The sequence below is a fragment of the Leptinotarsa decemlineata genome, unplaced genomic scaffold (assembly GCF_025532065.1).
Source record: "Leptinotarsa decemlineata unplaced genomic scaffold, Ldec_3_MD MMD2_tig00002974_RagTag_RagTag, whole genome shotgun sequence".
Classification (NCBI taxonomy): domain Eukaryota; kingdom Metazoa; phylum Arthropoda; class Insecta; order Coleoptera; family Chrysomelidae; genus Leptinotarsa; species Leptinotarsa decemlineata.
In genome coordinates, this window is record NW_027412578.1 from 6538563 (window position 1) to 6561767 (window position 23205).

Consider the following 23205-nt stretch of genomic DNA (forward strand, 5'->3'; position numbering starts at 1 on the left):
AAATACATCTTACGAGGCAAAATGATCTGCCTGTGTGTGAATTAAGTACTAAGATATATATTCAAAATAGCTACAGTTGAACAGAATATAAATAAATAAAACCCATCAATGTATCAAAATAAGAACTAGATATAGATGAAAATATAAGTTTGAGCTGGACATATTTGAACAAAATATATATAATCAAAAATAAACCAATGTATTGAATGGATACTAAGTATGGATAGAAACAAGTTTGAACTGAACACATTTGAACAGAATATGAATAAATGAAAACAATCAATGAATATAGGGATCCATGACAGAAGTGAGTCATTGTGGAATGAAATTTAATTATAAAATGAAGGTGGTTTTAACTATAATGGTGCCAGGCTTAAAACAAATTAATACACAATATATATCTACAATCGAAGAAGAAACTGTTTGAATTTATATTTGTCTATGTATCTCTGCTCGTCGTATATTCTTAACAAATAATATGATCTTTGTTATACATTTTTTGGAGATTTGATTCGCATCCTAAATTCTCAGAAAGAAAACTGTTAAGTTTTGGTGCTAAATATCGGTAAGATTTCCTCCTAACTAATTTGAACACTGAAGATATGATGATTCCGATGTGTAGCATATTTATGGAAATAAGTAGTTAATTCTTTTTCGTTTTTATACTGTACAACAGTAATATTTATGAAAAACAGCTGTCTGTGATTGAATATTCCAGATTCTGAATAAAGTAGATCGCATAACCTCAAGACAATGTAGATGAATTTTCGACACTCCACCCCAACCACTCATTCCATGTCTCAGATGGGGCTTTACTAAACTCTTATATAACATAATTTCCTGTTTTTGACTGAGTATGTTTGCTATCCGTTTGAATTTGTATAGTATGCAACGTAATTTTTTAACTATGTGGTCTATGTGCTGGTCCCATCTGAAATTGCTGTATATATAAAGATATATACACCGTGTTAAATCGTTTCCTATTCGATTACAGGAATTGTATTCATAGTACTACAGGAGTATCACCCTCAAAGTAATTATTCGGGCGTGATTTGAAAACCAGATCCAGTATTTTGAAACCCGACTGGAAACTAGAAATTCAAAAAAGCAGAAGCAAATAGAAAATTTCGGGGGGAAGATTGATAGAAAATTTGTTATTGGCGAAAAAGTCATTGTGGAAGATTACTGTGAAATAAATGAATAGACTTGAATATCTGCGATAGTTGAAAAAGTTATTGATAAGTGTACCTATATTACGGAAACTGAGGAGATTTGCTAACCTGGCAGTTTTTTAAACAGCCTTCTTTGGTTTATTTCACCCTCACATTAATTACGGAGTAACTCTGTGGAAACGCTGTAGACTCTGTAGGCTCCAGAAACGAGCTTAACGAATATAGTGAAAATTGAATTGAATTCCTAGAAACACTCCTAGAAAACCTAGAAATACACTCCTTACCGTGTATTTACATCCTCAATTGTTTGCTGGATATTCATAGAAAACTTGATTCGACTAACTAGAGGTCTTTTATTGGCTTCTGAACGCAATACCTTAAACGTGAAATTATATAATTAGTTGCCAGTGTATACTAGGGAACTACCTACCCATATGTTCAAGATACTAATTGAAAAATATTTGATGTCACACTGCTTCTACTAGGCGAAGAAGTATTTGGAGTGTGAGTTCATGGGAAACTACATAGTGCCATAACAAACACATCACTACAACACATGCCATTGGGGAGCACTCTTCACCCAATTTGATTATAAATAATCAGAAATAAGGAAATATATTTCAAATTGTAGTTTTGTTTTTTTATGCTATGTCCTGGACCTGCCACAATACTCTGTAATGTGGCTAAATTAATGAATAAAAAAATATTGTTAGACTTCCTGAAATTGGTAAATCATGGAAACGTCATACTAACCAAATTAGAGAATGTAAAATACAAAGTGATTTGTGAGATGGTAGAGTTTCCACCGAGAATGGAAATCGAGAGAAAACTGATTTGAATAATGACCTGCTTCTACATGTTTTCAACAATTCACCTATTGATATACAACCTGATGTAAGTGAACCGAACAGAAATAGAAAATCTCCAGAGCGGTTGAATTATAAATGCATTGTTTTTTTGTTTTCTTGAAAATGATTGTATTTTGAGAACTGAAAATGTTACCTATAGAATCAGTGATATTATTTTCGAAATTACTTTGTATATATTAAGTGTTTATCTAGTTGGTGGCGGAGGATGTTATGTACTGCCATTGAAATTTAATCAGCCAGTATATACATATCATTCATTTCAGGAAGGAATACCTATGGTTTTTATATGTTTTGCTACCTATGTTTTCATCACTATCACTGAGCCTAAGGATTAAGTGGGGAATGGGAAGAAATACCAGCATGGTGCAAACAGAACTGACTGGTATCTCAATCGCCACAAAAGAAATAACCAAGAAAAGAATTTCTGGCAAAAACATAACAATCTGCACTGATAGCAGACAAGCACTATTAGCCTTGAACAGCCAGCGTGTTACCTCAGGGCTAGTACTAGAGTGTCACCAAGATTTAGCCAAAGCCTCGATAGATAATAACATTATACTGAGGTGGGTTGAAGGGCACGACAGGAGTAAAGGTAATCGCATTGCCGACTCTTCAGCCAAGGAAGTGGCTGGACTAAGAATTTTAGGACCCAGTGGCACCCACGGCCTAATGACTTCGACATTTACGGAACTAGTCAAATGTTACTACTATGCGCAATCCTTGAGGAGATGGGATGGAATCAAATGATGTAATCTTGCCAGGATCACCTTGGGCGACCCTGGGAAGCTGGCGCCGAAAGAATATCTGGCGATGACCAGGAGAAATCTACGCCTTACAGTAGGATTTCTGACTAGCCACTGTCAACTAAGGAAACACCTCCATAATATGGGGCTAGTGGACACACCTCTATGCAGGATGTGTGAACAGGAAGATGAGACTGTCAGGCATGTCCTGTGCGAGTGCCCGTGTGTGTTCGGCGAGACTTGGCCTACACCTGCCGATATAAAGGAGATGTCTTCCAGCGACCTGTCCACCTTCCTGGAAAGGACACAATGGACAATGACCTAGGAGGACAACTCCTCGGGAGCCTGTACAATGGGTTACATGTGGCCTAAGTGCGTGGACTTACACTCACCCTCTCTACTCTACAGATACATATATACCTATGTTTTCATACAGTTAAAGAATCAGATGTTAGCAGTCGATTGAAAACAGTTTCATGTGAATGAACTACTTTGAGATTTGATTTGCAATTTTCGTAATGTCACCCAGTCATTGCCAAAACATAACACATTAAATTCTACGAAGGAATAGTTGATCAGTGAATATGAAATGTGTCATCAACAATCTACTTCATTTACGTTGGTACAAGCTACAGTTCCAAAAATTATACTAAGAAAATTACCAATAGCATCTCCATCTAGAATCACCTTTTGTTCTCACTATCTGCCTGGGTGTATATAAATGGGGAATAATTGTTATGAATATGTTCCAAAGCTGAAACGGTGAATTTTCCACATAGTTTGCCACATCGCGGAGCACATGACAGAATGATATTCTCGGTTGTTGACCCAATTTTCCACCCTCATTATGGAGGTACAATAATACCGCATCGCCACTCTCAAGCCGGATATCAAGTAGGTAGTTCATAATTACTGGTGATTTTCGAACGATTCAATCAATATCTGATTTTACTATAGACTGACTTTGCGAATATATCAGGTGGCTCGAAGATGAAACAATCCAAACTTGGCTTGTTTCTCCAAACTTCTACCTATAGATTGAGAAGTTATTATTGGGAACTTTGAGGAAGTACTTCAGTGGATGCTCTCAATAATGCAGTCAGTGTGTTCGGGCAATTCATAATCAGCTTTGGGAAATGTTGAACATGGAATAGCTGTTGTTGATGTATGACAGTTATCCAGGGGAATGTTGATTGAGGATCCATTTAGTTAAACAGAAGTAGCTCTATGTTTCACTTCGAGACTGACTTGCAGTATTTGAAATCAGCGAACAAAGTTTCCGAGAAAAATGTTTCAGGTTTTCATTTCTCCATCTTGTGGGAATATATATGTTCAAAAATTGTTATTTCATTATTCGTGTGTCGCACCCCTACGAAAAACAAACTTCAGAAGTAGAAACTTGTGCGAGCTGAGGACTTACGAGGTCTTACCTTTCAACGTGTGACTCCTAACAGGGGTTGGACGACAGAAAGTGGGAATCGATCGTTCAGCCTGCGGTTTGAACTACCGACTTACACATCGGTCGATTGAGAGAGTGAACAGAGTACCCAGAGTACAAAAGTTCATGAATGGAAAGATACGTAGATCAAGCATAGAAGTAACTTGCAGATACAAACAGAAATGATAACTCAAAGTATTCCTAGTTGAACTATTCAATATTGAAATTGTAACTCGAGAAAAGCTTAGGTTATTGCTTGAATTTTATACATATATTAAGATGATAATAAAATATTTCATTGATTATTTTGTGTATGCACATATATTATAGTAACCATTAGCCAATTGCTACTTTCGAAGGAATAAATAATGATACTAATAATGTACATACACAAAATTAATATCATTATATTTAGCCACGTTTCAAATAATATAAAAATATTACGTGATTGCTGGTTGGATTTTTATAATACTATCAACAGTATATGTCTATCGCACACTAAACGCGTCCTTCCGACTAGAGAGAAGGAGCCTTTCTGGTGACGTATCCGTGAGAGAAAGGGAAGCCAGACAGACTGGCGTTATAACGCATGAGGTAACGAAGCGGTTTACCCTCCCATATGAAATAATCACTTCAAAAATACTTCAGAAACAACTATTCTCATGTAAATATTGAAGTTTCACATTCAGTTTGTACTTGGGGAATCAAACTAGATATTATCTATAAAAACTCTACACAATATGATATATGATAAAGTTACGATATAAAAGTTCACTTACATCTCCAATGACAAACTTCAAAGTTTCAGAATGAGACCTCATCAGCATCGTTCTGGGAGAAGTAGGTTGTAGCTCCCTACTTCTACAATGTTTCACAGAAAGATGGAGAAGCTCAATCCTCACATTCCCAAAGACTAATTTCTTTAAAAAACCCAACTTTGGACCTAAGTATCACTTTTTTTACTCTGAACTAAACTCGATTTCACTTTTTTTAGTCAAATTCATGACATTATTCAGCACAATGATTACACTGCAGATGATCATAATTTATATTCCATATTTCAACTCTGCTATCTGGCAATTCGAAAATTCCAATGTGCGGAACAATAGACAGGATAATTTTTGATTCGGGTTTGGAATGTATGATCACGATATGAATTCACTTACTGTCCAATTTGGAATTCCTGCAAATAGATTATTTTCCACAGCTGTTAATGTGATATTGAAGAATTCAACCGGTAGAAACTTTACTACAACTATGCCGGTGACTTATGTTTGTGTAGCAATGATGTACCAAATGGAAGATGTAATTCAAATAAGATATGTCTATGAATGAAAATAAAAAATTTCACTGTTCTTCACGCACAGAAAAAAAATTATTAAAGGACAAGGTGTCCGCACCAGATCCTCAAGGGTGCAATGCTGATACTTTATATACAACGTTCACAGCTTTTTCAATTATCCCAGTTGGATAATTGAAAAATGTTTTTCAATGGATACCTACGATATAGAACGAACCTACATATAAAATTTCAGCCTACGAACATAAAACGGTACGGAGAAACAGTGACGAAGAGGTTATTTATTCTATGAATGCGCCTTTTTTTTCGGCAGCTGGCTCTCCAGTTCCGTATTGCTCATCTACAACATAAAAAAAACCTAAGTACATAGAAAATTTCAACCGCCGTGGGGGTATTCTTCGAAGTATACGATATAGTAATCTTAAAGCTATCGGCGAACTCAAAGGCCAAAAAAACCAACACAAAGAACTAATGTCGCTAGGAATTGGTCAGTCCATGTGGACTGAAGAATTGACGGTTCGTATTGGATAATTTTCACTAACCGAGTTTTATGATTGGCTGAAGAGTAATAAAATTAAATTTGAAGTCATGTTACGGTGACGAATAAAATGCGAGCCGACGTGTTGTCAATGTTCAGTTCAGGAACTGATCGCAATTTGTGTGTTGAAATTCGATATTGGTGAAGTTATATTTTCTTAAAATTTTTGTTACTTGTTCAAAATGTGGCGTCCTTGGACAAAAACTAATTTTAATAACGAGTGTGATAAAAACGCAGACTTTTTCCTGTGTAGTGATTCCAATAGCGCTTGTGTACAATGCGAAAAAGAGATACCAGTGAATAAGATTCGGATGCATTTGAATATTGAAACACAGAGGGTATGTTTCAATGTATATAAGATTCTACATATCACGTTTGGTTTCGAGGGAAAAAACTATTACAAGCAACATCAGATTTGACCGAAATTCCTTTCTCAACCGTACTTAAAATAGTCAAAAATAAACCTTATGAACGCAAGATGCGATTTGATGCGGGATTACCAAAAAATTTAGATGCTCATCTAATAAAATCATTAAAAAAAACAATATACGACTGTCACAAAAGCAATGAGATTCCTACAAATGAAATCATGAGAAAGAAATTGAATACTTCCGGTCATAACATGAGCTGCTGTTGCAAAACTCTTCAGAATTGGATAAAGAAACTAGGATTCAAATTTAAAATAATAAACAAACGTCAAGCAGTTATGGGAAGCAGAAAAATAGTGGAATTGCGTAACGAATACTTAGAACAATTAACTAAATATAGACAAGAACAACGGCAAATTTTCTATTTGGGCGAAACTTGGTATGACACTCACGACACAGTTACGAAATGGTGGACTGATGGTTCGAGAATGTGTACGCGTGACATGCCAGCAAATAAAGGATCGCGACTAATCATTGTGCATTGCGGAGGAAGTGAATGATGGGTTACGAATTCTTAGAAATTATGTGGAAAAAACTTAAGGATTGCAATGTTGTCTATCATAAGAATATGGAAGCTAATATTTTTGAGGAATGATTTGAAAACACATTGATCCCAAATTTGGATGCGAATAGTGTAATAGTTCTTGAAAACGCTTTCTATCATTCGCGACAGCTCATCAAAGTACCGAGGAAAGATGAAATAAAAAGTTTTTTAATAGATAACAATTTGTATTTTGAACCAACCAACCACTTGAAGTTTTACAGATAAAAACATTTGAAAAAGTGTATGCTCTTGAGAGTATTGCTAGAAAATATGGACACACCATATTGAGACTTCCCCTCTATTTTTGTGTTTTCAACACAGCATCAAAGCATCAGGCGTAAAAATAATTCTCCAAAATTTTATAAGAAGGTGATTGATCTGAAATCCCTTTCAGGGATTTCAAATCAATTAATATCATAGTAGACAATGGAAGTCCGAACTAATGAAATGCATCATTTTATATCATATTAGATAATGAAAGTACGAACTAATGAAATTTTCATTGGTATCCTTGATAAGACGTCCTTGATAAGAAATCACCTAGTATACTCTATTAAGAAAAATTCTATTTAATATTGGATGGATAATCGACTAGAACAAATAAAAATCGGTACAGAGGCCCGCATTAAGTACTTTGAAGTAACGGAAAATCTTGTTGAAACCGTAATGTATCGTTTTAAATTCCAGAATCGTGGCTGGGTGATTTGAATAATTACAATTTGAATTCAGTAGCCATACTGAGCGAGAAAAAATACCCACTCAGTTTTCATTATCGCTAGGGACTGAAAGTGCTCGGACTGTTTGGAAAAGTTGTGAGTCTGTGCGATTTCCGTTTTTCTGACATATTTATGGAATATTTGATGACTCAGTTCATAACCAAATATCGAACATAGGATGCGTAAGAAGTAATTCTGTAGAATTAGTAATTGACGAGCTTGATTGAGAAATGAATATATCCATCGAGGATAAACCAGGAAATTGAAAATACGAGGTGAAAAAAAAAATGGATTAAAACTTCTGTATATGTGTCGGTCATCTTGATGGCGTGTCTTACGAAATAACATATAAACTTTTTTTGTGATTGAACTATTTGATGAAATACTGAACATCATAAATATGTATCACATCAAATCTTTATTTGAGTTAATGAAAAAACGTATCAAAAAAAATTTGAGCCGTCACTGGACGCCTGGTAGATGTGAAACATCAATAACAATATATAGTTTTTTGAACGATGCAACTAATTTTCCTTTATTTTTGTATTTTAATATTGAAGTAAGTCACAAAAAAGATTTGAAGCTTTATAACTTCTATTTAATTATTTGCGAGCGTTTTCGACAGTTGGTCGTGCTATCATTATCTAGGCTCTACACAAACTGAACGTGTCATTCTGTTGTATATCCTTTCATACGGTCCTACGGTCCGAACGCCTCAATGCCTCATAAATTTAACAGTAATGAATCACTTATCGAGAAACAAGTACAACTCAAAACACAACAAGACCTAACATTATATATATATATATATATATATATATATATATATATATATATATATATATATATTACAATGTAGGTTTTCACGGATGGTGGAATATGATTTGTTGTTTTTCCGGGTGTTCATCCGTTGTGTACTATTCGATAGTCGACATTTCGCCATCATCTCAGATGGCATTATCAAGACGTGTTACTGCTTCGCCATTAACAACCCTCAGGTAGAAAAACAGGTAACAAATCCATACAATTCACGCAAGCGAAACCATATAAAAACACCACAAGAAGAACCTAACATTAGTTACACCTCTCACCTCTTTATCGGTGACACTGTATATATATATATATATATATATATATATATATATATATATATATATATACATATATATATATATATTTTATCAGTGAAATCAGTTTTTCAGACAAATCAATATATGTGTAAATTTGGTAAATTTAAATATACTAAGATAAATGCATACTTCAATTTTGAAATGTACAAATATATTCAACTTACTGATGAGTTCATAGTGTGCTGTAGTGTGATTTCGATTTCTTTGCTCACTTTCACTTCCCAAATCATCACTGTCAGACATATATTATCATTATTTTTTTAAGTATGTATTTACTGAAACACAGGTTATGTAAACTGCAGACACTTCGTATATTCGAGCTCATTGTGGTGAGAAAGATACCGTAATGCCTAACCAGTGGGAAGAGAATCGCTCAGTCGCTTGCGCATGACGAACCGTCGCCACGGCAAGCACCACCATGCCAGCAATCGGTTTTATGTGCGATTATTGATGATCAAAAAATGTATCTTTGCTGATGAAATGAAATAAAATAATATTTCACTATCGTAATATAACATACTTTATATTACCAAATTTAAAGATCTTTTTGAATACATCAATACAAGAATGTAAAAATTGATTTGATTCTCAATGAAAAAACTTATACCTAAATGTGGTATTCGTGACCGTCATATGGAAAACATACATTTTGTGATGTTTCATATAATTTTTCCAGGATTGAAATGAACACTGAATAATAATAATAATTATTATTATAAGTTATAAACACCAAACGTTTTGGGTACGTCGTATAATTTATGATTTTGAGTCAATTAAAAATCTGGGATGAATAATATCTGAAATATTATCCAATCTCAGGTGAGAATCTACATATATTCTTGAATATTTTATTATTTCCATACTGTATTATAATTATACCGTATACTGAGTTCGGGATATATTGACAGATTTGCAGACTATGATATAGCTGATAGAAAAATGTCCCATTATAATCAATTGTTGGTGATTTACTGTTGAAGAAACCTAATATATTCCGAAAATAGATCTCGAAAGTATTTTTCAAAGTTATCCAAACATGTGATTGGTAAAAGTTAAGGAAGTCATCCGCAAAACCCACAACTTCTTCTTTCAAGTTTTGTTCAAAAAGGTCACTTACATGGAAGTTAAAATAGATTGGTCCTAGTACCGTATCTTGTGGCACGCCATATTTGATCAGATGTTGATCACTTGCGATTGAATCAATGTAAATACACCGTTTTTTGTTGCTCAGATAAATCTGTGAAAGATCATGAGCAACACCTCGAATTCCAAAATTCTCGAGTACTGACAACAGTTTACTATGATCAATAATTGGATGAGCACAGGGCCGTAGCGAAAAAAACACCAGGGGAGGGAGGGAATCAAAATTTTCCCAACCCCACCAGCCAAATTTTTCAACTTTCGAAAAAATGAAAGTCGAGGGATTAGTTACTACTATAATATATTAATTTTTTCACTCAGCTATCCAAAGATTGGCTGAATGATTATGCCCGTTATGGTATGCACAAACAAAAATAAATTTTGGTAATTATAAAAATAATAATGGAAATTATTCTACTTTGGACCAAGGTCCTTGGTCTTCCACCATATCCACCATGTATAGGAATATTCAATACAAATGAAAGGAAACAACACTTAAATAATATTGTGCTTATTGTTTTCTACTATTATTTCTTCTATCTTCACGGGCCGAAATTTCCCAACTTTTTCAAGTCGAAAAAACATCGAAAAGTTGGAAATTTTGTTAAAGTGTCACTTCAAAATTTATGGACTGTTCAGGACTGTTCTCTAACTTGCGAGATATCAAACTTTTTTGAAGTTTTCGAAAACTCAGAATTTCAAAGTAAGGGATCTCCAACTTATACATGTTGGGAAATACCAACTTTCTTCCGGTTCTTTCCCTTTTATTATTACCTCTCTCTTTCTTTTCCCCCATTTCAATTTTTTAAATTTTCATTCATCCTTTTACTATTATTTTTTCTATCTTCACGGCCCAAAATTTCCCAACTTTTTCCCAAGTCGAAAAAGCAGGGGGGGAGACTCTCCCCCATCCCCCCATGGCGACGGCCCTGAATGAGCAGATTACAAGGTTCTACTTCGGAGTTGAAACGTTGGTTTCCAAGAAGATGATAATGATTTTTCAACTCTCAACAAAACTCACCTGAACAGTAAGACAATAGAAAAGAAAAACTACAGCAGATGAGAAGGTTCATGATGAAACTCGCTAGGATCCAGAGTTGAAAACTACGCACAATCAACAGTACAACAAACTGTCACATGTTCCAATTCACAAAATCTTGAGACGTTTATATCAGAAAGTCGAACCTATAAATTTTCACCAAATCGCACCGCGAGGCTGAATCCATGTGGTTACACTCGGAACATTATCCGCGGCGAAAATTCCCTCGGAACATTTTCGCGTATATTACGGTCCGCGAGACGATCAACGCCGGGACGTCTTGTTAACTGCGATCCAGTAGGCTAGACGGGGCTGATGACATGCGCGCCCTCTGCACAATCCCGCCTGATGTAGGTGTGCTTGCCAAATATACATACAGGATCAGGATAGCGACAAACGGTAAATAATCTATGTGATAGATATGTTTTGGAGCGGTGATGGATGTAGTCGTCTTAGCAAAGAGCCGGAGAGAAATAAACATCCTTCGGGAGTGTTTAAATGCCCAAGAGCTTCTCCAATGGTACTAAATAACTTTCCTTCGCTTTTCAATGAACAAATTGTCTCTGTTCATGAGTTTTTGAATCCCTGCATACGTATGCAATTAAGGCGGAGTAACACAAAGTTTTTCAAAGTTTGTAATGGAAGAAGAGTTTTGTGAAAATAGTGCGTGCCTCTTTGTAGAAACATTTCAATTGAAAAACCTTAGGAGTTATTAATTTCAGTTCCGGTAACGAGAAAAAACAGGAAAAATTTTTAAATATGAGGAGCTGTGGACTGACTTTTGAAACATGTTATGATGTAATGAAACGTGTTCTCTGATATTGGTTCTTTGCAATTCTGATACTTTTCAAGTCTCTCCATGGGATGGATAGATGAGTACAATCTATTTCAGAATAACTATTTGATAATCGTTCTTGGCCGTGAACCATATGCCTCTCAGCATATGATTCACTGGAGATTATTCTTGTTTCATTCCATTTCAATTTACACCTGGATATAATATATCCCAGTGAATACTTTATTTTGTGACAATTTCTTCCATCATATTTTTTGCTAGTTTCTTTCACATTATTTGATAATCATGGAATATGAGACATTAATAATTATTGTACCGTTGATTAGTGAACCGATGACTTTTGACTTGGTTGTTTTTGGATTGGTGTTATGATTTGCAGTATTATTTTTGTGTATTTTGCATTGCATTCATTATAGAAAGTATGCATCGAAACGAAGATATATTTCTCACCAACATGTTTATCACTATAACTTTCCCATCAGAATTTTCTGAAAAACTGCATTCCATTTTTATCTTGCGCGATCGTGTGTATATTGGGACTATATATTGTTATGTGTATCCTTTCAATGGACAATTGTATCAATAAATTTGATCCAACATCATGAAAATGGAGTTGGGTTTCTTGTTCATACTCTATTGTCAATTTTATTGTTGAATTTCCTTCGTTAAGGTATTTCAAAATTTAAGTTGATACCCCATATTTCAACTATAACACTATACCTACTTGTATTTCTCTGATCAATGAAATGAAACATATGAAATATGTTCTTTGAAACAAGTTGTTCACTCCGTTGAGTCTGACAAACATAACTTTTATCTCAGTTCTCTCAGCTCATTTCATCAATTTCAGACATTCCTTGTTCCGTCATTACGTCTTTCGGATTACTGGATTTATCGAAGTTAGGAAAACATTTTTTTTTTAAATTAGCAAGAGTCCACAGTAGTGAATAATAATGAAAATATGAAAATATTATGAACAATAAATATACAGTAGTAAGTTCTATAGGCGGATTTCAGATTTCGAAAAAAATGTTGAATTATAGGTAAACATATATTAACTGTCGAGAATTCCAATGAATTCAGTGTCATTTCTTTTCGAATTTGAAAGCCGTAGATTTTTGGAATTTCTTCTTGACGTTTCGCTGGCGCAAGTGGCTAACTTCTTCAGAGGTTTAACCATCATGGCTTGCTGTCCGATGACTACCTTTAAGGCTTCGAAAAGTGTATTTTTGCCTTGTCAGGTGATCAGTTGTATTTGTACCTGTATATGTACCTATACTTGTACCTTCACTTGTACCGGCACTTGTACCTGTACTCGTATCTGCACTTGAACCAGGAACATTATCAATCTTGCTGCCTGTTGTCCTGTTCGTTATCCTAGAATTCCTCAAAATGGGGTTCCACAGTCGATTGGGGTTCACCGCTTTTCCTTTTCTGTTGAAATTCTCCGTGTGTTTGTGGATCTCTATTGCCTTCCGTACCAGTCGGCTATGGTATCCCTGGTTGGCGGCAATTAGTTCTGTGTTTTCAAACAAAATTATGTGGTCTCCTTCACTAAGTGCGTGTTCTGTCACAGCTGACTCGTCCGTTTGGCCTAGTCTGCAGTTCCTTTTTTGCTCTTTCAGTCTTGTTCCCATGGATCGTTTGGTGGTTCCGATATATACCTTTACAAGTGCACGGTATGCGATAGACCCCTGCTGCTGATAATGGGTATCTTTCGTCTTTAGCCGACTTGACTTTAAAGACTGTTTCGATGTCGTGTTTGCCCAATAGTTTTCCATGAACGGTAGATATACGCGTGCAACCATCTTATCCTTTCTCGCTTTCTGAACCGTGGTGCCCTTCGGTTTCATGGCTTTTCTGGTCTCGGAGGCACTGTATCCATTCGATCTTAACGTCACTTCAAGGAATGTTCCAGGTATGTATCAGGTTCAAGTGCAGGTACAAGTACACGTACAAGTGCAGGTACCAGGGCAGGTACAAGTACAGGTAAAAATACAGGCACAAATACAGGTACAAATACAACTAATCACCTGGCAAGGGAAAAATACGCTTTACGAAGCCTAAAAGATAGTCATCGGACAGCAAGCCATGATGGTTAAACATTTGAAGGAGCTAGCCACTCGCGCCAGCGAAACGTCGGGAAAAAAATAATTTTGTCATTCCAATGAATTTTTGAATATCTGATAGCTCTGAAACCTTCAGTATTGTTCCATGGAGATGGAGGGTTTAATGTAGTTGACAATATTGTGAACAATAGCGTCAAATCGCACGATTTCGGTGGCCACTCCAGATCATCCAATTTAGAATAAAAAAGTTGGTAATAATCGATCTATAGTTAGGTTAGGTCAGGTGAGTTGGAAGTGAGTGGATCTATTCGACCCTACATCACAACCCGAAAAGGTTTATTGTGGCTCACACCTATTCACACTCGACCAAATGAAACTAGCTTCTTAACGCAACCGATTAGTTTGTATGGTGAGTGATCTTTCAGGTCAGATGGTGAGAGTACGGCTCTCCCAAATTCCAACAACCTGTTTCGGTCCCCAGCGGGGCAGGCACAAAGTATGTGCTCTGCTGTTTCATCATTTTCCAAACAGAAGCGACACACACTGTCTTCCGACAGTCCGAGTCACTGCATATGATGATTCATATGACAACGACCTGTAAGGAAGCCTTTCAGATATCGTAGTTCATTTCTACTGCAGTCCAACAACTGTTTCGAATGAGCCAATCCTGGAAGATTCTGCCAGAAGTCCATAAATCTCCTTGCCATCCAGGTGTTCAATCTTTGTTTGGCAAAGCCTAAAGCAATGCCAATAACAGGTTCTGGCCTGATGTAGCTACTTGCAGCATCCTCCTTTGCAAGTGAGTCAGCAGCCTCAATGCCTTCCAGGCCAGTATGATCAGGAATCCAGACCAGAGACAATCTGTCAAGTCTTCCTATCGAGAAAGTCGTTTTTGGCAATTTGCTACCAATTTAGACTTTGCCCGGTAGGAGCAAAAAGCTTCCAACGCCGCTTGACTGTCCGAAAATATTTTTAGTGACTTGTGTATGAGGTTGAATTTTTCCAATCTTTCCGCACACAATTCAATAGCATAAAATTTCCGCTTGAAATACAGTCGCATAGGTTCCTAGGCAGGTTAAATATCTCTGTCCTGGGTCTGCGACTGAAAACACCTACACCAGAACCGGAAGGTGTTTTTGATCCATCTTTGAACCAACTACCATCTGCTCTTAACATGTCCTCCTATCAATCGACCTACAGTGCTCTCCGATGACAGTGATAGCCTGGCCAACGTCGTTCTCAAAGAAATATAGATCGATGATCCCGCCAGGCCAAAATCCAAACCAAACAGTGACTTTTTCGGGATGCATTGGACACTCTTGGATCTCATGTGGATTGGTATCGTCCCAAATTTGACAATTTCATTCACGCACCCATTCATCCAGAAATGGGCCTCATTCGCAAGCTAATTTATGTCAAATTAGCTTGCGAATGAAGTATCATTTGGAATACGGAACAGTTTCTTTTCGCAAGAAGGCGCCAGAATCGAAAGTAAGGTTGCTAAAATTGACATGACTGAATTCCTTATGGAATTGCCTTTTTAACGATGTGTTACACTTACTACTTTCCCTATTCAAATTGTTTGGGTGATAGTAAACGAGGGGTGGGGGAAGAGGTATGACAGTTGAGGTTATGATAGAAAGATGTCCCCCTTGGATTACAAATCGACGTGTTTTTGCATTTTCTCTAGAACACATGTGTTCGATCTGTTTCGTTTTCGGTGCCCCACCCTGTATATTAACTTCTGCCAAATACGTGTTGCGATTTTGTGAACTGTTTACTGAAAACCACACAATAAATGTTATTCCAATGAATATTTTTGGCAAACTAGTTAGTATTGTGCCTCAAGAAACCATTCCAATATTGATCATCAATAATGATAATCAATGACATTTGGAGAATAACTTTCCAGAAGAAACGAATTCAGTAGCAAAAATGAAATGGTTCATATTGACCTGCAACAATTCATCCTGAATTTGAAACTTTGTGAGGCACAACATACTGAATGATAATAGAGTTATATTTCAGTCCTCATCCTAAACCTCAGTCATATTATAAGCCTGTATTTTCGAGGAATCAAATACTCAACGTCAAGCTGATTTCACCTACGACCCGATCCAGACAGCCAGTCCTTCGATTCAATCCCGGTTGATATGGGTGTGTTTGACAAATATATCCCCAGGGCCGGGATAATCTTTGATAAATATATTTTGACACTCTAATGAATGTAGTTGAGTAGCTTGGCATTAGGATATATGTAACTGTCTCACTCGATTCGAATCATGAATACCTTGATAATTCAATCATTTGATTCCTATCGCTTTTTTAATTTTCGACGTGAGAGGTATCTGTTGATGACATTATAACTTCGAAACACGTATTTGAAAGATTGAAACATTCTGAGACGTACTTCGAAAGAAAAAACTAGGATCCCAATAAATACCAATATTTATTCACTTATTGAAAAATGTTATACTCATCATAATTCCATTGCCAATTGATTAATCTCAATTCATCATGAAACTACAGCCAATTCTGTAAGTGAATGCCCAAAACTATTTTTGGGCGTTCACGTATAAATCCACTTCATCATATGAACAATTCGTTTGTTTGAGGGTGATTGACAATGTTCCATGATGAATTTCATTAGTTCGGACTTCCATTGTCTGATATCATATAAAATGATTTGAAATTCCTGAAAGAACTAATGAAAGGAAGAATCAAAAAAGAATACCTGAAAATAACAATAATATTAGGCAAAAAAAGTGAAATGAAATAACAGTGAAATGAATACAGGTAAAACAGAATGATTCAACAAAAAATTAAAAATGAGAATGAAAATTAAAAGTTAAAAGATTTCAAGCCAAGTTACTTCACGACGTTTCGATTGTTAGTATTCACAATCATCTTCGGTTGATGACTGGACTAATTTCTCCGAGAGACTATTTATTGGTCATTCGAGTACTTCCACTTTTCTCCGCTTTCCTTATGTATGCGCCTTCTTAGAGTTTTCTCCTAAACCAATGTTTCTCCCTCAGTGTTATGTTGATGGGTCCAAACATGCTCTGCTATTCCTGATTTGCTGGTTTCCATTCGCTGTGTGTTTCTTGTGCTCGGCATTATGAACATTCAATGGCTACTTATTTTCACCAATACATGGCTTTTCATGATGAGCGTTAATTAGCCGTTTCTGACAAACTATCTAACGGATCAACCTGAAAATTTCACATTATACATAAATTAGTATGACCTACATGCCTAAAATATTTCAGACGAAGCGGCGTTGTCGCTTCTACTATAAAGTAGCGGCTTCTTTGATTTTTCAAATGGAACATCCCGTATATAATATCATATTATGATTCATTATCACTTTGTCAACAAATTCATATACTATTTTCTATACCTATCTATTACCGTTTAGAAGATATAAATTAATTTCGATATTTTTTTTACCAAACATGAACTTTTATAAATGCTGATAATCTTGAACTCTCTCAAATTTGAAATTGAGTGGAGTGATACTATGTGAATCTTCACTCCGAGCCATATTTTCATTTGCCTCATACAGGGTGTTCAAAAAATGCAGCTACTTTGATCTCATGAAAAAATGAGTGGAACTCAATTTTTTCAAATGGAACACCCTGTATATTTCAACATTTTTGAGATATACATTCAATTTCAGATTAACTTTGTTGAAATAATACTATTTCTATTTTGAACCGTTTTCGAGATAAACTGTTTCAAACGGAAACTGACTTGGTTTTCTTGCTCGTTTTTTTGAATTCATCACTTATTTTGGATATTCAACATTTTTTTTATACTTAGTAATATTTCTTTTTGATTCAGTTCATTAACTGTCTCAGATCAGTCAATTCGTAATTGGGATGTACCTACCTTAGAAAATGTTACAATTTGTATACATTGAGGTATTGGTCTCTAACGTACAACAGTACACATTAATATTTTTTAATAGTGTGCTTTGGAAAAATAAATAAACCAATTATTCAACGTCAGACTTTCGTTGGTGGTTTTGACTGATTGTGATAGCTACCAATTATAATAGAATAATGTCAAGATTAGGTTACAGTAATGAAGATTTCTTGAATTTATTAATAATTTATGGTGAGTGCAATAGAATTGCAAGTAGAACATGCCGAGTATTTCATGAAAGATATCTACAACTTCCGAAGCCGAATAATAATGTGATAAATCGACTACTAAAAACCTGTAGGTTGAATGGAACCTTCCGTCCAAAAATCATTCGTAAGAAGACTGAAGTGGATGATGATGACAATGGTATAACAGTTTTGGGATACTTTCATGCAATTCCAAATGCTTCTCTGCACGAGGCTGAAAGGGAGATAGGTATACCAAGTGACAATTTGTCGAATTGTTAATAAGCATAAATGGCATCCCTATAAGTTCTACTGTGTCCAACCTTTGAAAGATACTGATTTACCTCGTAGAGTGAAATTCTTTGAATGGTTACTTGTCAAGACTCAAGAGGATTAACATTTCCTTGACAATATCATATGGACAGATGAGGCCAAGTTCACAAAAAATGGAGTTTTCAATAGAAACAACAGTCATTATTGGGCGCCAGAAAATCCCCATGTTGTCCGCCAAAGGGGTTTTCGAAAAAGATGACAATTCAATGTATTTTGTGCCATAAAGAATGAGTAAATTTTTTATATCGAGTTTTATGATGATAATTTGAATGCATCAAAATATGAAGATTTACTGAGGAATGGAATTCAAATGATTTTAAATAATAGACCGGGAAGGGAACGTGTATGGTACCAAATGGATGGTGCTCCACCCCATAATTCTCATTCAGTCAGCGAAGCTTTAACCGAAATTTTCGAAGACAGATGGATTGGTAATAATGGACCTTTTCGTTGGCCTCCTAGAACACCAGATGGAAATCCATTAGATTATATAGTATGGGGTTTCATTAAAAATATGGTTTACTCTACTCCAATAACAACAATGGAAGATATGAAATCGAGAGTTACAACTGCTTTCAATAGTTTGACTCCAGACTTGATCAGAAGCGCTACACATGACAATCTTTTGAAGAGATTACATGTTTGTTTAAGTAGAGGTGGAGATGTGTTTGAACATATTCTGAAATACACTGACGATTAAATTAACTCATTAATTTATGGGTTTATTATTTTCAGTTCGTGTTTCAGCGTTAATAAAACTATTGTTTGAAGAGAAGTTTCATTCCATGGTTGAGTAGTATTTTAATAATTATCTTTTCATTATAATTATCTTTTCATTATCTGTGACTAATTGAGAAACATCAAACGAAATCTGTTTTACAAAAATGAGTGATGAACAAGGAAACCATGTCAATTTCAATTTGAAACAGTTCATCTCAAAAACGGTTCAAAATAGAAATAGTATTATCTGAACAAAGTTGATCTGAAATTGGATGTAGAGCTGTGGAATTTTCAGGTTGATCCGTTGAATAGTTTGCCAGAAACGGCTAATTAACGCTCATCATGAAAAGCCCTGTATAGGATTTTCCACACTCACAGAGTTTCCGATAGTGCTTCTGGATCTGAAGCAGGTTCTGATGTTGAACTTGGACCCAATTCTCCTCATCCTTCTCGATGATCTTCTAATGTAGGGAAGTGCAAGCACTGGTAGTGACAACTTCACTTCATTGCGTGGCTCCTGCTACCCATTTTACTAGATCCAACCTTGGAAAAGTGTCTCCAATAAATTTGATATGTGTTAGTTATAATACCCACTGCAGTCAATGCGATATTAATTTCGACCCACTGAAGATCATATTATCCAAAATTTAACAAACCATCATCTAGCTCTCTGTCTTCATTTCATGTTATTTACAAATAATAATCAATTGATATGTTATCTTTTTCTCCTAATTTGATCATATATGTGAATTTATTCCTTAATTTGTCAAATCTTCAATATGTCAATCTTTTGTTATATATTCAGTTTAAGTAGCCTTTATTTATTCTACATTATTATATTATATATTGTCCTGTAAATGTATTCATCTGTTGGGTAATAAATTTCGTTTTTCTTTTTCTTCTTGTTGTGGAATTGGCCGCGGTGGTAGTGCGCCCGACTCACGGAAGACCGTGGGTTCGATTCCCGCCTCGACCAGATTTTTTTCTCGAGAGAATTTATCTGTATGAGGCTGGAATGATTCTGCAACCGTGTTAGGAATCACATGTTAAAAGGTAAGACCTCGTTAGTCCTCAGCTCGCACAAGTTTCTCAACTTCTGAGAATTGTCGTTCGTATGGGGGTGACAGCTGATTGAAGGAAAAACAGATTTCAAACAGATATCAAACAGATTTCAAACATATTTCTCCCAGATCTCTTGTTTTTCTTCTTCTTCTGGCCAAAGTCTATTCCTTCATCGCTTTAGAGTGGTCATTTCGTTAAAGATAATTTTTGATTATGTCTAGTTAACCCAACACTTGGTATAAACGCTGTGATTCTTTATTATTGCAATATCTCAAGGTACACTTCTCAAGAAGAAGTTATTCTATTTACACAGCTTCGATACGATAAAACGCCTGACTCCATCGTAGACTCTACCCTAAAAACACAAATATACTTGTCAGTTTGTTTGTCATGAATGAGAGATGAGTCCTACTACCTTCCATCTCGGTTTTTACTGGATTTCCATCCCAAAGACATGCTATTCTTGTATGGGATTGCCAAGTATTACTGGACATGATTTCATTCATTTCGATAGTACAAATCACTGGCTACTGATTTTAGGAGTCGTCATTATGTTGTCCTGTATTTCAAATCCAGTTATTGAACTCTTGTATCGATATTTACTTGATGGGATATCGAAAATCTGTGAGATGACACTGTTCAGGTTGGAATAATGTTGACGGTCAGAAATCAATATTGATCAATTTAGTACTCTGTTGAGATGTTATGCCAATTACTGGGACTCCTTACCTCATTTTCATTGGGTCGTATCTGAAGCGACTTCCATTTTTTTGTTATATTGAAGGTCTTTTATAAACATTCTCAGTTTCGTAAACATCACAGTGCTTGACAGCATTGACACGACAACCTTGACAGCATTGACACGACAACCTTGACAGCATTGACACGACAACCTTGGTTGAGGGTGTAGGTATGTTGCATGGAAGTCTGTCAGGAGCGCGTTCGGTTAGATGAACCGAGTGGTTCGACTACTCAGCGAGGAGAGCATTTCCGTTAATTGTAAATAGGTTATTGGTTATACGTGCATTTTATGTGTGAATAAATTATGTAGTGTTGTGTTGATCTACAGAATCAAGTATTGAATTACTTATTTGGACGAGTCAACGTAGAGATGACGGGAAAGTGATATCTACCGGATATGTTGGAACTTACCTGCTGAGGGACCGACAACTGAGGGCTGTCATTGAGTGGATGACATTTGATGCGTTACAGGAAGATTTGAGATTGAACAGTGAGAGTCTGGACGAAAGATGGTCTGTTGCTGGTTTTGCAGGGTTTTTGAGATATTTCGTTAATCCTCAAATGGGAAAACTCCTGCAAAACAGTATTTAACGATTTTGGATCGAGCAGTTGGATCTGTAGTGATATTTTTGGTCACGATCCATAATTATCTCTGAGAGGAATTTGAGGTTATCATCCAGATTGTCCCGGAATCGAGTCCCAGGTGGATATCATTATTGGGCCCCTGTATAACCTAATCAAAGGCAGGCTGAAGCATCCATGATAAAAATCGTTAAGTCCCAACTTGTGAAAGAAAACCCCTTTTTCAGAGTGAGTGTATTTTTTCCCACATTCACTGGTGATTCCTGTAAAGAAAAAGACCCCTATATGTTTCATTCGAATCAATTTGACTCGTCCGGTCATCTAACGATTTGAACCGACAACATCGACTATTTTAAATTCTTATTCAGTACTAGATTCAAGTAGAAGTTGAACACTTGTAGAATTATCATAGTGATGTCTTGGCGAGACAGATTCTTAGAGTTCTTCTGCTCCAGTGTCAATTATTTTATACTCTTATCAATTATTCGATAGGTTGTACCGATGGTTCATTTAATTAGAGGGTAAGAGGTGCTACTTTGAAATATTGGACCTCCACACACATAAGGTTGTCAGTAAGTTCATTTCAAACTGGGAGGAGAATAATAGTTAAGTTTGCGTTCTGATAGAAATTCCATTTCGTAAGGTTTTTCTTCCTGGGGTGTAGAACACCTTGTTGGCAAACTCCCCAGACTTGGAGATGTTCAGCTACCTTTGGTGTCCTATTAGGTGATCCATTACTGGTCCATCTTGTTGTGCCCTACAGGGTGATCTATCTTGGTGGTGCTACAGGGTGATCTATCTTTGCGAAGCTACAGCGTGATCCATCTCCGCCGTACTATAGGGTGATCCACCTCCGTCGAACTACGGGGTAGTCTAACACCATATACCAGGTGGCCCAAAAGGAGCACGCAAGTTATAATTGGTTTATTTGGATATTTGTGTATTACTGAGTTATTCAAATAATTGTTTGCCCTTCTTGTTCATTGATACCTGTTTGATATAGTGATTGGCTTTCTGGCTGAATTCACCGCTAGTTGGCAACGTGTTTGGTTCCATTTGTAAAACGGAAATTGAGGTGTTTTCTTCCTTTTACAATTGCTTGTTGACACCGATACGCCTACGCCTGAGCTCACGCAACGCAAACGAGATTGTCTTACCTTCCAATACTAGTTTTTACGATTTCGCCCACACCTACTCAATTTTCGTGGTAGTTTTACTTGACGTATCGTTGTTTTCTTTTAAGCGTCGTTACTACCATAATTTATGACTGATTTGATTGGTGGCTATATACACCGCGCTCAATGACCTCTTGTATTGATATCTGAATATCGCATAATAGTTTGAATATCGCATTGTTGATTTAGAAGCGTTGTTGATTAACCCATGGAAGGTTAGCTTTACTGAATAAATCATATTGGGGATCTTTATCTTTCATTTCCAATATTTATTGGTGAGTTATTGATATTGTAAGTCACTTAGGGTATCTGGTGTGTTGAATTTACCTGGGGCCCATTTACATCCAATTTTAAATTTATTAATTCGTTGAAGCCCTCCCGCCTCCACTGTTTGGCATAGCCGCTGATACCCATCTGTCTTATTTGTTACCGACAGATGATTTAGACTCCTCTTGTGGTTTGTGAGGCGACAAGTGGGTTTTCGGTATACAGATGTTTTCTACTCAGTGTCGGTTCTCTTCACCAATACGTCTATGAATGGCAATTTGTTGTGGA

The 23205-nt window shown here is 36.0% G+C and overlaps 1 protein-coding gene and 1 long non-coding RNA gene across 2 annotated transcripts in view; both read right to left on the bottom strand.

Annotated features, from left to right (window-relative positions):
- Positions 1–11325, bottom strand: part of dpr8 (defective proboscis extension response 8) — a 486244-nt gene extending 474919 nt beyond the window's left edge. Inside the window, exon 1 of the mRNA XM_074177347.1 lies at positions 11040–11325. Within this exon, the coding sequence (XP_074033448.1) occupies positions 11040–11091 (52 nt within the window). The 5' untranslated portion in view covers positions 11092–11325. The remainder of the gene's footprint in view (positions 1–11039) is intronic.
- A 9051-nt stretch (positions 11326–20376) lies between these two features.
- Positions 20377–21008, bottom strand: LOC141483046 (uncharacterized). Its single transcript, XR_012465873.1, has 3 exons — positions 20882–21008; positions 20568–20774; positions 20377–20507 (listed from the first exon to the last, which is right to left on the bottom strand). It is a non-coding gene; the product is annotated as an uncharacterized lncRNA (long non-coding RNA).
- Positions 21009–23205: the final 2197 nt, after the last annotated feature.